Source organism: Rhyacophila brunnea, unplaced genomic scaffold, assembly GCF_057557595.1.
Source record: "Rhyacophila brunnea isolate RB1 unplaced genomic scaffold, BYU_Rbru_1.0 scaffold_28, whole genome shotgun sequence".
Taxonomy (NCBI): Eukaryota; Metazoa; Arthropoda; class Insecta; order Trichoptera; family Rhyacophilidae; genus Rhyacophila; species Rhyacophila brunnea.
In genome coordinates, this window is record NW_028232945.1 from 1,284,711 (window position 1) to 1,300,582 (window position 15,872).

General features: G+C 25.1%; 1 protein-coding gene across 1 annotated transcript in view; it reads left to right on the forward strand.

Moving 5' to 3' along the window:
- LOC147068683 (uncharacterized) overlaps positions 1–15,412 on the forward strand; it is a 51,520-nt gene extending 36,108 nt beyond the window's left edge. Inside the window, exon 5 of the mRNA XM_085951881.1 lies at positions 15,259–15,412. Coding sequence (XP_085808007.1) covers positions 15,259–15,412 — 154 coding nt within the window. The remainder of the gene's footprint in view (positions 1–15,258) is intronic.
- Positions 15,413–15,872: the final 460 nt, after the last annotated feature.

Here is a 15,872-nt window from a genome sequence, read left to right on the forward strand (position 1 = left end):
ATTTCAAATTAGAAATTTGAAAGTAATATCGGTAATCTAATTTACACATTTTAATCCACAAACACAGAATACCAATAAATGATACGTTACCGGCCAGAATGATGCGCGCACAAAATACCACAAGTTAAATGAGTTAACGGAAGCAGAAACATACCTACAAAAAATACTAAGAATAAAATAATCGAATGAAACGTTTTAGAAGAAACTATACATTGGGGTGATTGTGAAGATGATAATGTAGATAGTATAATTAATAAAATCAGTTCTACAAAAAAATCTAAAGACTTAATTGAACAAACTTAATAGGGTTCAAACATCGAATCACACCAAAAAAATACATACTACAAGACACATGCAATTTATAAATTATGAAACATACGCGATTTTATTGAATTTGATATGATGATAACACAACATATGAAAGATAGTCTAAGATACTCGAGTTCCTGTATAAAATATAGCAATAAATAAAATTTTTATGATCAGATTTAACGTTTAGCATGTTATATATTAATAAATAAGACCAATAATATTGAATATTATAAAGAGGGAATACATAGCCGATATAGATGCATAAAACCATAGAATTATAATGTTTTATAAGAGAAGTAGGTATAATACCACAGTACAGAACAGAATCACTAAATATATAATATTTGCCTACATATTTATCATTTAAATAAACAAAACCTTTAAAAATGTGCGAAAACTTTATAATCTAATGGTATTATTTTAGTGCCAGAAAATATAATTTCCTTCATAAAAATTTTTAACACGGAAAATTTTTACAGGGATTCACTACATAAAGCGTATTTCTGCACAAAAAGTGCATTTTTTTGCATAAACTGCCACGATCATATAACTTTATATTTCTATAGCAATCATTTTATCTTATGAAAATTTATACAAAAGTAGTTTAAAGATAATTGTATATGTCAAATGGTGTATATTTTGTTTAATCACCTTTATATTGTGGCACTTTATATTATAGCATACTTTTCAGAATATATAAAAATAGGTATCATTTTTACCTATGGAGTTTAAATATAAAAATCAAGTTTTTAAAAATATCACTTAATAAATTTTTGTTTTATTAAACATTATTATACGACCCCAACTATTTTTTATATAAGAAAAAAAACATGTATTTACAGTTAAATATATCAACACTTTATAACTAGTTTAATACAAGATAAAGGATGATCAATTTTACAACCCAAATCGACATTTAGTCTGATTTAATTTGTAAACACATCGTATAAAGTTAATATTTTATTTTGGTTTTCATAAAGTCAATGCCATGTATTATAGAATTTTAACATTTTTAGATTTCAACTTCAGCTGAAAGCCGAAGACTATAATTTTTGCTCGAAATGACAACCAAAAACTATATTTAGAATTCAAGAGAAAGTTATGCTTCAAATGTTTCAAAATATATCCTTAGGAGAATCCTACTTTATTTCATAGTACTCGTCACTCTATTACTCAATGTAACAGCTTATTTCGCATAATTCATCTTTCGATGGCTTTATATAGTTTTTATACGTATATTTATTTTAAAATTTATAATTGCTTATAATTTTATAAACATGGCTTTTTTAAACTTGTTCATACATATTATCCAATTAAATAGCTATTTATTTAGAATGCTGCAATATCACGAAAATATACACAAGAATTTAATTTTTAGTGAATTTAACACGATGGATTTAAATTTTACATTCATTATTTACAGATATATTTTTCCCATTGTTTTAGGTTTGATAAAATTTGCATTATAGAAGAAGTTTTATTATAAAATATTTTTTTATTTTAGGGTGAATTCCAATTTTCGATTTTTATATTTTCTTCCGCAAAACTTAGATTAAACTAAAATACATATTGAATTTATATTTATTTACTATTATAAGCTTTAAAATGCACAATAAATGTATTCTGTACACTAAGGCACCTATATTATAGTTTCTTCTACAGTAATATTGTTTTTACATATGCTTCAGCTATCGTTGGCATTAACACCCGTTAATATATGATTTGTAGTATTTTGATACCGAATTCCAGGCCATGTCCAAAAATTACTGATTATGTATAATCTTTTATTTATCAATATAATAAATGAATTATTATTAATATATTCCCTAAATTTTATACTTCTTTAAATATATACGCAGTGTTTAAACAAATAAAAATATCTGAAAAGTGATTAAAAGCGTCATAATGGCGTTTGTAATCACCAAAGTTGCAATTGATATATTCACGGCATGATTTTAATTTTATTCATAAAATAGAGTAGGTATTATGTAAAATTGCCATAAGAAAGTATATAGAATTTATTTGTTTTTTTAACAGTTTACCTTAAGAGATCATCATTTAACACTTTCCAGCTGATTATTTTTTTAATATATAAAGTTGAGAAAAGAAAACATAAGCGATTTATATAAAAAATACTGCCCATAGCTTATATTTATACTCGTAGCTTTATTTTCTAGTATTGTATTTTGTAGGTATTTTATTCCAACTAGGAAAAATACACTGCATTTCAATTAAGCTGATTTAATATTTTTTATATATTGTAATCTTTTTATAGCAACATAAACATCCATCTTAAGTATATTACTTAATTAATTTAGCGTGTTTCTGAACTTTAACATAATTATTGATCATATTATATTATTTTATATGATTATAGCCCTTTATCATTGTATTCTTTTGTAAAATAAATCAAGTTCCGTGTGTTATCTACGTATATTCTTATTTACAAATTCTACATTTTTTAATAGTTTACAAAATAATAATTCAACTTTACTTTGATAATGATTTAATTTTTTATATAAAAAGTAAAAATAAAAGTAAGATAGAAAAAAGTTGGCTCGGTTACTCATAAGAATTTTACAGTAGTTTATATCATATTCGCGATGGTGTATATGTTTATGGATTCCTAATATACATAAATAATTTTAGGTTTTTATTTCATATAATTTTTAAGCATACTTTTACACCGGTCAAAATTTTTTTCTAATAAAATTAAGTTCATATAAGAAAAAGAAAATAAAGAAAAATGGAATGAATACAAAAAAGATAAAATTCATTTTAAATATTTTTTTATAGACTTTCTAAATTTTAATTATTAAATCAAAATATAATACTTTCGCCCATGTAAGTCAACAAATGTAAACCCGTATTCTTATTCTACAAAGAAAAATATTGACTCTTTAAAGCAAAATTTATGAATAATATCTTTATTTTTTATAGTGTGTTATCATGAGAAGTTAAACGATTGCTGGATTTCGGTCTAAATGCATAATAAAAAATCAATTTGATCTACTGTGATTTTTATTATTTTCATTTCAGCGCAAGGAATGTAATTATAATTAATTTGATAATCAGAATATGAAAGTATTGGGTAATTATGTTTTCTTAGACCAATTTCTTATTAATAATATGCAATCTTGATTCGCTCGAATACATTCCCATGTCTATCTCCTGTTAATTTTATCCTTAGACTTTTGTGTACATAATAATGCAATAAATAAACTATATTTTGTAAAATAAGGAATAAAGACACACTATAACTTTGTAATGAATTTCCATAGCATGATATTAGTTTTAAATAACCCTAATTGGACGCATTTATATATTATTTAGAAAAAAGGGTCCAAAATGCGCAGAATCTGTGTAAAAGTAATAGCTTTCATATACCATTTTAAAATTTTATTTAGTTAAAATATGAACAGGATTACCTTCATATATCTAGATTTCTACAAAGTCATGATATAAAGTGAAAAAAAATAAATATGCAAAAATCACAGTCTGTATTATTAGTATTTATAATGCTAACGTACTAGAACATACACATTCGAGCTTGAAAGAAAATCCTAAAATATTGGATTTTGCCATATGTGGATTTCAGATACTCAAAACCCCATTTCCACAATATTTTTGTAACAGAAAAAAATTAAACTTGGGAAAATCAGCATAACTCGAAGAAAGATATTCAGGGTATTTTTTTTTCAAAAAAAGGTACATTGACTCAAATTTTACATGTGATAATCATTTCAATCATAGCATGATTCATTGAAACTTTGCTTATTTACGTAATATATTTTATAAACTGCAAAATATTTTGCCGCAATCTGTTGCTTAATAACTATATAACGGAGGCCTTTATCTTGTTCAGAATGCAAAAATTTCTAACGTAAAAAATTTTCAATAAATTTTTATGTCAGGAACGCATATTTTTCCGTGTTAAAATTCAGGACTTTACCCTTTAAATTTAAAAACACTGGTTTTTTTTACTATTTAAATCATATTTTGTCTTTTTTTTAACTATGCAATCAAAATTTTTATTTTATTTATTTATTGCCATAGGCTTTTTACTTATTGTCATAAACATTATAATTATAAATACTTATGATAAAGAACATAAATTTTATATAACTTACCTTAATATAATTATATATTTCGAAGCATAAATATACACAAAGAAGATTCAGAAAATTATATTTCGTACCTTACGCAATCTCCAGAAAAGGGTTTGATAAATATAATATGTTTTGAACAGTTGCTGATCTCAAAATTAAAATCAATGTTTTTGTTCAACATAAAATCTACATATCATGATATATATTTTCATTTCTGATTAGATATATCAAAAAATAAAAACACAAACAATACTTAGAAAAATTAAACGCATTATGATGAAGATTGTTGCCTTAAAATATCAATAATATTAGTTTGTGCATTTTAAGCATAGTTTTATCATTTATTACTTTATTTCTTTTGATATAAATTATTTACTATTGTATTTGCTATATAAACAGGTAGACTTAAATAATTTTATTGTACAAAGAAGATTAAAAGAAAAGTAGACTTCGTATTGGTGTTTTTTTATTTAATTATTGGTCCCCAGTCATCATGGATGATGTCTATATTTCCGGTTTTAGAGATTAGACTGAAACTTTGCCGCAATAAGTTTACTTTTTTAAATTCTAACCATTCAAATTTTCTACAAAGAAGTTTACGTGGCATTATTGACTGAATTAAAGTTTTTATCATCGCATCCGCTTTATAATTTCTAATGTCAGGTGGTACTACAGCCATTTTTTCAGTATACGGCACTATGATTTCTTTCAAAGTTATAAAATTCGAATTATTCTCATTTAATTTCCTTTTGACATGCCCAGGTGGTTGTAATAATCTTGATTCAATGTGTAAATCAAAAATCCTAAATTCCTGGCTATCAAAATATGGTAAATTATAAAGATCTTGTTTAGCTTTTGATTTTTCTAGTAATATAAAAATTATTCGCTTAACTCTTTCGCGATTTTTATTCATTGAACCCTCTAAATGTTTCCTTTCTAATTTCTTTGGTTCTGTTACGGGTGATAATTTTTTTAGATAAGCACGCAAAAGCATATATTTTTCTTTATGCAAGTTTTTGATCATAGATAAATCAAAGATCATCTTTTTTAAATTTTCTCTTTTTTCTTGAAATATGGTTTTAGTATTTATTTTGGGGTAAATCATCTTGTGTACCTCTGTCTTCACTTTTATTCTCAAGCTAGTGGATTTAATACCATTCATAGGTATGTCTTTTTCTTGTTTATTTTTTTTATTTCTTACTGATGATAAATCTTTATTTTTTTTCAAACCCACATGTTTTATGCTTGTTATTATCCATTCTAATAAGCTCCCTGTTTCATTGTTTATAAAAGATTCTAATGTTTTATTTTTGCGAAAATATCTCCACTTCCCTTTTTTTAGGCATTTATTCTTGTTCATATCAATATTTATCTCTTTAATCCATTCTTCTTCTTTTATGTGTTTACATAATATTTTAAAAAAGAAACCTGTTTCTTTCTTCTGATTAATATTAGAATCGCATATAAGAGCACTACATTCACCTTGGTTTATCGTTTTTCTGATGTTTATTACACCCTCATCGTCGTTTAATTGCGTACAATTACACATGGAATCAGAGTTAAAAACCTCTTGCCGTTGACCATGTGTAAAATTCAATATTGCACTTATCACCATAAAGAATGCATTCATTTTATAAAATCTAATGAAAGAAAGGTATTTATACCATGTTTGCGACAATGTTTGAAAAAAGACTGTTTTGCATTTTAATTAATTTATAAATTAAAAAGATTCATATAGATATAATGCACAATTTTATGAATATAATACATATTATAAATGCAAATCCCCAAAAAACATTTTTCTGTGCCCATTTTGATTTTTATTTTCTAAAAGTAAAACTATCAAAGTTTTAAAATATCATGTTTTTTTCAAAACAGATCCGTTTGATTATTTTTAGAATAAAATTACTGTTACATATACATAAATATTGTATAAAATCAATAATAGCATCGTAAAACAATAAAAGTGCTAAATTATAAAATTTAAAGATATAGCTTATACAACAGGACAAACCAATCTAAAACTAAATAATGGTTTAATATGTTTTTTACAAAGATAAGAGACATATTTATTCAATTATAATCTATTTTTTATTTTATTATATTTTTAAAGTGATTATTATTAGTTTATGGGTTTTATTTTCGGATTTCCTGTATTTGTTTCTATATTTTATTAGTTTGAATAATTTTCGAATTTAATGAAATACTGTATAAAAGACAGGGTATTTTTTACAGGATTCAAAAATTTTCTTTAATATATCTTTTGACTCTAAGGACTAAAATAATATTGTGTATTACTAGATTAAGAACGAAGAAACATAAATTTTGAATAGGAAGATAATTAATTTAGTTATAACACATAATATAATTAATATTGTTAGAATTTAATAAGAAAAGAGATATACTTAATAGTATAGATATGATGCGACCACGGGAAATCAATCGCGTTATGCTTGAAGAGAAAAATTATCTAACAAAAATGAACCCATAAATAAAAGGATAAATTGGTGATTTAATGATGCTTTTAAAGTTTTGGTACCTATTTCAATCGCTGTAAGTCTTATCAGACTAATATATTTTGTTATTTGGAATTAGTTTTGTAACCATTTATTTTTGGTGCAAAAACGCAATATTTATAGGATAGCTTTAGATATTGCCTTTCTGATAGTTAAGCTGACGGTTAAGATAATTATTAATGTAATTCAAAATATAGAATATTTTATTTTTGAAAATAAAGTAAAGATAATGTTAACATAAACAATTAAAATTATATCTAGAGGTTATCATAATTATTAATTAGTCAGTAAAAAATTTAATAGTCAGAGTCTTAGATAATATGTAATTTTGCGAGATTTATTGGATTGAAAATATGTTTAAGTAGCTTATTATAAAAATTAAAGTTAAAAAAAAACATGAAGAAGTATGATTTGAATTTAATAATTACTTGCAGGAATATCCATATATAAAACATTAAAGTTAATACGTTTGCCATTTCGACATTGACCTCTCAAAAACCTCTAGTAATCGTTGGCTCAATCTCTCAAGATCATCTATGCCCTGTAAAGCAACGTCTTTGATATTAAGAGAAGAAGTGGGTTTGTTTTGTATTTTTAAAATGGCCTTTTTCTCTGCTGGGTGTGGAATTGAATAACCAACAAGCTCAACCTCTCCTCGTCTATCAATTAAAAAACGAAGTGGATTCATTATTGTATGGTCCTCATTACTGACTTGTAAAGTAGTGGAGTTCAATATTTTGACTGTTGTTTCATTATCATTTGTTACGGCATCAATATTTTTATTCATATTCACAAGGGTCTTGATTTATACTGACTCAGATTTAAAAAATTGAATTTTTTAAAATCTGATATTTATTTTACAAGAAAAGATTCGATGGCTTGTAAGAAGAAAAAAACACAAATAAAAACTTAAACATGGCAATTTTTCTAAAAAGCGAATAAATCATGTCAAATTTTAGGGGCATTGTTTCAAATACTTATTAAAAAGCCATTGGGATATTTTACCTATCATAAACATTCAACAATGTTTTTTTAATAAAGGAGATTAAATTTAAAACTTTAAGGGTAAAAAATAAAAAATGTGCAACTATATTTGATGTTTTAATTGTGAAAAAACTTTACCATATCATAAATAAGTATCTGAAGTGCAAAACAGTCCTGTCAGCTAAAAACACGCCTTAAAAATCAGCATTTTAACACCTGCATATAAATCTAAGGCATTAATTGAAGAAGATGTATTTCAGTGGAAAATTTTTGCATTAAAGGCAAATACCTCATTCGTTTTACTGTTAATCGCGAATGAAATATATGTAAATAACAAATTGGAAAAATTATAGCGTAAAAGAGCGGAGGATTTAAAAAGATAAATGCATCTTGATTTAAACAAATTCAATAAATTTAACTATCAGGTTCAAATGCATATATTTGGCATATGTTTTATTTTTGGCGGCTTAAATTTGTTCTAGCAAAACTTGTATTTGTTTTTTTAGAACATATTTAACCAATACTTTCAATCTTCTCATTATCCATATGATCTTATACAATAAATATTCTTAAATACTTATTAAACAAGTATTATGCGCGAATTCTATCTTTCTCACAAAGCTTCTACTTCAGTTAACATTCCTAGCGCCCTAATATACGACTTATAGTTTTTTTCGACCACATATTACATTTTTTTGCAGACCAATAAAATAATTTTTTATAAATCTCTGCACAATTAAGGCAATAGGGATTAAAGTAAAGACATATCTATTGAAAAAATTTGATCTACCAAGAAAAATTTGTTAAATTTTTGGTATCTAACCTTGCTTGTAGCTATACATGTTGGATTTATTTGTGATGAGGTGCGTGAATTATTTATTTCATTTTTCAATTACATATATGAACTAATAATGCCTACATAAATTAAATTAATATTTTTAGGTAAATAAAAGATGTTTTTTTCTATATCGAGCATTAATATTTATGAATATAAGTGCATTGTGGCATAATTCTACACCTTTCTATTTTTTTAAAGTTAGACAAAAACGTTATAAAATAGAAAATTCAAATAAATAAATATTGATTGTTTTTAGGGATAAAGTCAGTATAAATGTTTTGGTTGCGTATGCTCGAATTAATTGTATAATCCAATTTATCTTTTCCTATATTTTTAATTTTAAAAATACACAAAAGTACTTTGGTTTTAAACATATTTTTAAATACAGAATTCTATATTTATAGCAATTAAACTATTCGACTTAAGCAAAAAAATGACCGATAAAACTGATTTTTAAAATATATGGTTTGCCATCAATATCTGTAAATTAAAAAACATCGTGATAACCCATTGAATTATTTTTCATTTCTTCTTAGGTATATAATATTCAAGATTATACAACAATGTACATTTTTTTTATATATTTTATATTTGTAATGTTATTGGTTATCTTGAACATACATTTATCATGAACCGCTATTTTATGTAAGAATATATGCTTATGGAATAACTAGTATAGAAATAAATTTGAACGTGATTGCAAAAACACAAAAATCTATAAATTAAAGTATTTCTAAGATTTATTTCGTGATTTATCTACATATAACCCATAATTATGGTTCATATCGTTATTTTTTTGATTATTCTGTAGAATTTGCATAGCTAAATGAAATTTTAGAACCTTGATATTCACTTATCAAATTTAAAATTACATTAAATTTATATAAAAACGAACCTAGCTTATAAAACACATAAAATTGTGCTGTTTTATTACTTTTTAATGTAACGATGTGCTTTATTTTTTTGAGGGTTTAATTTTTCAGTTGCAATATAAAATGCATGTAATTTTGATCCATTGTATTTTATATAATAATATTGGGTTATATGGGGCAGGGCGCATCGTTCTTTTCTTAAATGGAATTTTATCAAAAAAATAATGCCATTACTAAATATTGGAATATTTACTAAGTATAAAAATTCAATCAAAATACTTAAATGTGCTATCCATATGACATTGAACATGGTTTTATAACTTTTTAGCCTGGATTTTATCTATTTAAAAAATGTGCAGATAATATCAGCTTCTAAAATATGTATTTAGCTTACAAAAGATTTTTAAGAGAATTTTAAATTAAATATCACATATTTTCATGCATTTATCATTCTTAAAAGCTATAAAAAAAAATATATTATGAAAAATTAGGCATTTTGTGCAAATTAGTTTAGATGCACCGATAATGTTAAAACACTAAATTTAATTTTTATGGATTTTCGGGGGCTTTCTGCTATCTATATATATATAAAGCAATATACTTTAAAAGATTATCATATTCTGAAAAAAAATTACAAAGTATTCATCATATACTTTTGTAGGTCAGCGATCATTATGCATTTTAAAAATATTAATAATTATCATAAAAAAAAGATGAACTGTTTTAATGTGTTTAGTTCATAAATTAAAAATGGGCACTTTAAAAATGTTTTTCTTGAAAGACTATAGACATTCATTTATTTGTATGAAAACGCACATATATCAGGATTGTGAGTTTCTATATCAGAATGATTATATAAAGACACCACAAATATAAATACTAAGTCGAAAATAATAATAGATACCATTTTAGCATAATTAAGGATTGCCTAATAATTTTAAAATCACTTTATTTTATCCATAATTTTCAAATCTCTATTTCTTTTTGCAATAGTGGGAAATTTTTAATCTTTTAAATTGAAGAAAGCTTTAGCATTTTTGACTTTTCCCGTCAATCAGGTTTCAGCTTCTGCAAAACATTTTAATTTTATCATATAATTACTTTGATCACTTGACCTGTGCTAGGCAATCGATTTGTGATTCTTCGGCATCAAAAAAGGTTTACGTTCAAAACATAAATCTTTCTTTTAACTTGGGTGGCACACATGTGTGAATCGCATTTTTTTTGCTGTATTTATGGGCTAGTTAATTTAAAAATCCCTATACGCGAGGTGGATTCGAGCTTTAATGATGTAAATGTGAGAACCATGGTCACTATACTAATCTGACAATAAGGGGAATATTATCGTATAAGCAAAATTTGGTAAAAAAATGATTCGAATTTGAGTAAAATCGTAAATTAACGCAAATTTCGGGTTTAATAGATATAAATATAGAATAATATTATTAGAAGACACTAATGAATATGATAAAGCGAATCAAACGCATTAAAATTATTAATTGAGGCATTTATACTTCAAGAAAGTAAAATATTAAATAATTATCATATGATTCTGATAAAGATACAACATAAGTAAAACGATACATTAAAATTATGTAAATAGATCGGTTTTTTCTCAATGAATTACCCTTTAATATATACTAAAAAACAAATTAAAAGGAAAAAATGATAAAATTCGTATACATTATGTGAAATGCAAGATAAATTAACTATATTTTTGTGGAAAATGATAAGAATGATTTAAAATAGATTTTTATTTGCAAGTTAGTTTTATTTTTAGCTTTTTATAGTTGAGCAAATTAAACTTTAGATTGCTATATAGTACAGATTTGGTTGACACTTAATAAATGTTAAAAAAATATTAATTGCAAAAAATAAATACCTTTATATTTAGCTCATTCATTGACGTAATCATAATGCATAATGTATCTAATAATATAAATGTCTGTATTTTAAGATTTTTATGACAGATAGTTTGTTGTGGATAAAATAATTTTTATTATCTCTTATTCGTTCTCTAAAATAATTATCTATCAATCCAATTTACATGCATATTTTATTTCTGGTTAGATCACAATCATGATACAAAAATAAAATTATAAAAATTTTATTACTGTAATTTAATATTTACTAAAATGAAGAAAGCCCACTTAATGTATAATGTTTTGCAGGAATATATTGCGCCAATTCAATATTATCAATCTTTTTATTTATGGATTGATATTGGTGCTACAACTCCAAATTTATTATTCAAGCATAACGTGATCGATTTGCCATAGTCACATCATGTAAACTCTTGAGTATATCCTTTTTTTTAGATACCTCTCCTCTTTTCAAAAACTGTTGGTTCAAGGGGTTTACCAATCCTAAAATATTAAAATAATATCATTATTAATGATGATACATTTCTATTTATTGAAAATAAGATCTATGCCTGTTTTAAATATAAAATTTTAAATTCATTAAGATTTTTTTTATTTTTATTAATGCTGTTTATGCTTATTAAAAAATTTATCTGATAAATTTATTGCAGTCACCATTTCGAATACCTGATTAAAGGATAGAAATATAGAGCTTTATTGGCCGAATAACCATGTGAATAATCTAAAATAATGCATCGAATTATATTATTTACTTTTGACTTATTTATGTTTTTATGATTTCTTTCATGATTTGAGTTTGCTCTTCTTTAAATAGGCATTGGAATTTCCTACAAGTGAAGGTAACTAAATTAAAATGAATTTATTTGTGTTATATAAACAATAATATTTGGATTTTTTAAAGGCATTAGCAATAAATTAGGCGTAAATATACATCTGATAAAGATAATTTAAAATTAAATAAATTTTGAGTTAATTCAAAAACGTTTAAAAAATTCAGCACAAGATAGATTTAGATTTGAATCAAAAGTAACATTTTTACAAATTTAATAGACTAATTTTTTCATAATGCCCCAAATTAATCATAAAAGCAACTACATAATATAATTTTTGTTTCTGTTTTGGCTTATATAAAGAACGAAATGAGAAATATACTTAAAACTAAATTTTCGTTTTTGTTATTTCTTCAGAAGCGATATTTTTAGAGCCTTTTTATTAAGTATCAAAATAATCTAGAAAAAATTGCACTGTTTTTATGGAAGTAAAGTTTAAGATAAACCTTTGTTAAAGGTAGAAAGATTTTAATTTTAAAATATTTTTAATATTTAAATATAAATAAATTACCATCAACAAAAAAAAATTTTTTATTTTCTAATGTCATAATTATGCATAGGAATTAAAATTTATAATTTGCTGAATTTCTATTAAAAACATTTTTATAAACAGGTGTTCATAAAATTTAACTTTCCATGATTTGATTTTTAATGTGTATTTAATTGTTTTTTCTATTTTAATTTATCAAAAAGTGTAAATTGAATATTCATAATTCAAAATAAAAGTGCTAGATGTTTAAAAATTTACAGAAACCCCATCAACTTTAAATATATCTGAAAATATTTTGATTGCATTCCGGTGCTTTACTGTTATTATTATATAATCGAAGATTCTATCAAATATATCTTCAAAAGAAACCAAATCTAAATAAAAACAGCATAAAGATATTTTAATATGGAGCTCTCATTCGCGTGTACAATAAAAAGAAAAGTATAATGTGATTATTGGTTTTGTTATGGCTTTCAGAAACATGCATCTTTCATCAACTTCAGTGAGATTCCCGCGATTGTTTCATCATGAAGCAATGGGCTGATTATTTAATTTTAAAAGGAAATAAGAAAAATGGTTTCGAAAAACATATATGCAACCTAAATGCGTTTCAGTTATTTATTGGTAAAAATTTACTTTAAATAATTAAAAATCAATAAATTGCATATTAATGGGAATAAATGCGTACTATCCTTAATTTATTAGCTAGTAATATCACGTGTATTGTAGAATCATGATATTATATATGTTTTAAAAATAAAAAATAGTATTTTATGTTATACGAATTTACTCTGAGAAAAATAGCCAAGGGGGCGGCCAGTTATAAATAAAAGATAAACCATAAAGAATTGACAAGCCATGAGAAATAGGTGGTTGATGTGCAAGCCGCTGAACTGTACCACCAGTAGGAAAGAAGATCCCACACCGTTCAGCAAAGATATAGGTAAGTGTAGAGTGTGGTTGTAGCTTGTATACCTTAGCGATGAACAGTAGACAGATTCACATCCCCTCCACATAATGACTGCCGCCTATGAGAAAGGGCCTAATCCACGGTGATTACGGGTGGCAATGAGTGCTGGGGGAGTTCCACAGAGAGACGCGTCAGTTAAGCAATAGTTCCTATTAGTATAAAGCGAAATTCCTAAAAAGTAATAGAAGTAAAACATAATAAATAAAGTAAATTTGATTAGAATTTATAAGGCTAATTTATGGTTATAATTTTATTTTTTGTTCTCAAGTACAACTTGTTTGATTTGCCGTGAAAATAGTGTATTTATACTTTCGGCTATCTTCTTCAACACCTCTCTGCTCCTTTCGAAACCTATTAATTCAAGGTTTTTTCTCAATCCCAAGCTTTGTATATTGAAACAATCTGGTTTGTCACTTTTATATGCTGTTTCATAATCCCGTCCCAAATTATATCATATGGGATAATTTTTGTCTTACGCTTGTATATTAATGACAGCTCAGATGCTAGCCGAATAATAATTATATACAATTTAATAATATTAGTAATAATAATTATTGAAGGCTATATGCATCAAATAAAAAATAATTGAATCAATTATTTGGGAATTACAGAAAAGTATTATCATTCGAAATTATTGAATGCGATTTACGAAGATTTCGTATCTAATTTAAAATAGAAGCTGGCATTATGTGAAATTAATTAAACTAACATAAAATGTAATTGAATTGATAATTAAGAATGTCATATACACATTAAAATTCAAAATAATGTACGAAGATATTTTATCGAGTTTATGGTTTTTCATTATTATTATTCATATGTCTGTCCAATAATCTAGCACCACGCTTAATTGGGCCCTATCCTACATATAAATAAAAACATCGAAAGACAAAGAAAGACATGGGTCCCGATGACGACAGTTTAGAGAAAATTGGAGAAGAGGATCTCACACTTCCAAAAGCAACACTAGATAAGATAATAAATGATGCCGTGGTATCTGGTCTTCAAACATATAGAAAATTGGTGAAAGAAGTAGAAAGCTGCAATATAAAGACGCCAGGCCCGAATATTTTATTGGATGTAGTCTCAAAGGAAAATGAAGATACAAAAACTGAAGAATCAAAGATAAAAAGAAAAAGAGTTCGTAAGAAAACAAAGAAAGATAAATTCAAAGAGAATGAGATTGAAGAAGGCGATTCTGGGATAGAAAATAATACAAGCACCGTAGCTACAGCCGATAAAAGAATAACAATTTCACGTGAGGTAAAAGATTTGGTTATGAAGAGTGCACTTGAATTTATTCATTTGATTACAGCAGAAGCGAATGGTATTTGTGAAAAAGATAATAAGAAAACTATTACGCATGATCATGTTCTCGAATCTCTTAAATCTCTTGGATACGAAAATTATGTTGATCAATGCACTGTTGCTTATGAGGACCATATGAAAATAAGTCAAATGAGGCCTGGAAGAACTAACAAGTTCAGAGATAGTGGATTAACTTTGGAAGAATTGTATGAACAGCAAAAGGCCCTCTTCGATAGTGCAAAACAGGCTTTTGTGCACGAAAAGGATGATGAAGTTGATGATGCTGAGGAAAAGGAATAATATTATCAGTCTTATCATTTGAAAATAAATGTCAAATTATTAGTTTAAATTGATTTATATAATGAAAATTAACTCTATGCACTTTTTTATGTTTAAGATACATATTAAATATTAATTTTCTACCTAAATATCATATGACAAAAATATTTATTTAGATATAACTATTGATTTTTATTTATGGGTTAATTTGATTTTTAATTTTTTATACTTGTATAAGAAAAACTTTAGATTGCTCTATAGAATTGATTTGGCTGATACCTCTTTTCATCCTTATGTATTTATAGAATAAATACATAAATACGCTGTGCGTACAGAGAATCAAGCAAGCTGTGCCTGAGAACGAAAACTAAAATTACGACCATAAATATATCCCATAAATAAAAAATACTGTATAGAATAAATATATTTAATGTAGGCGTTTTATTTATAGGTTAATTTATGTATTTGAAATTTTTCTCTT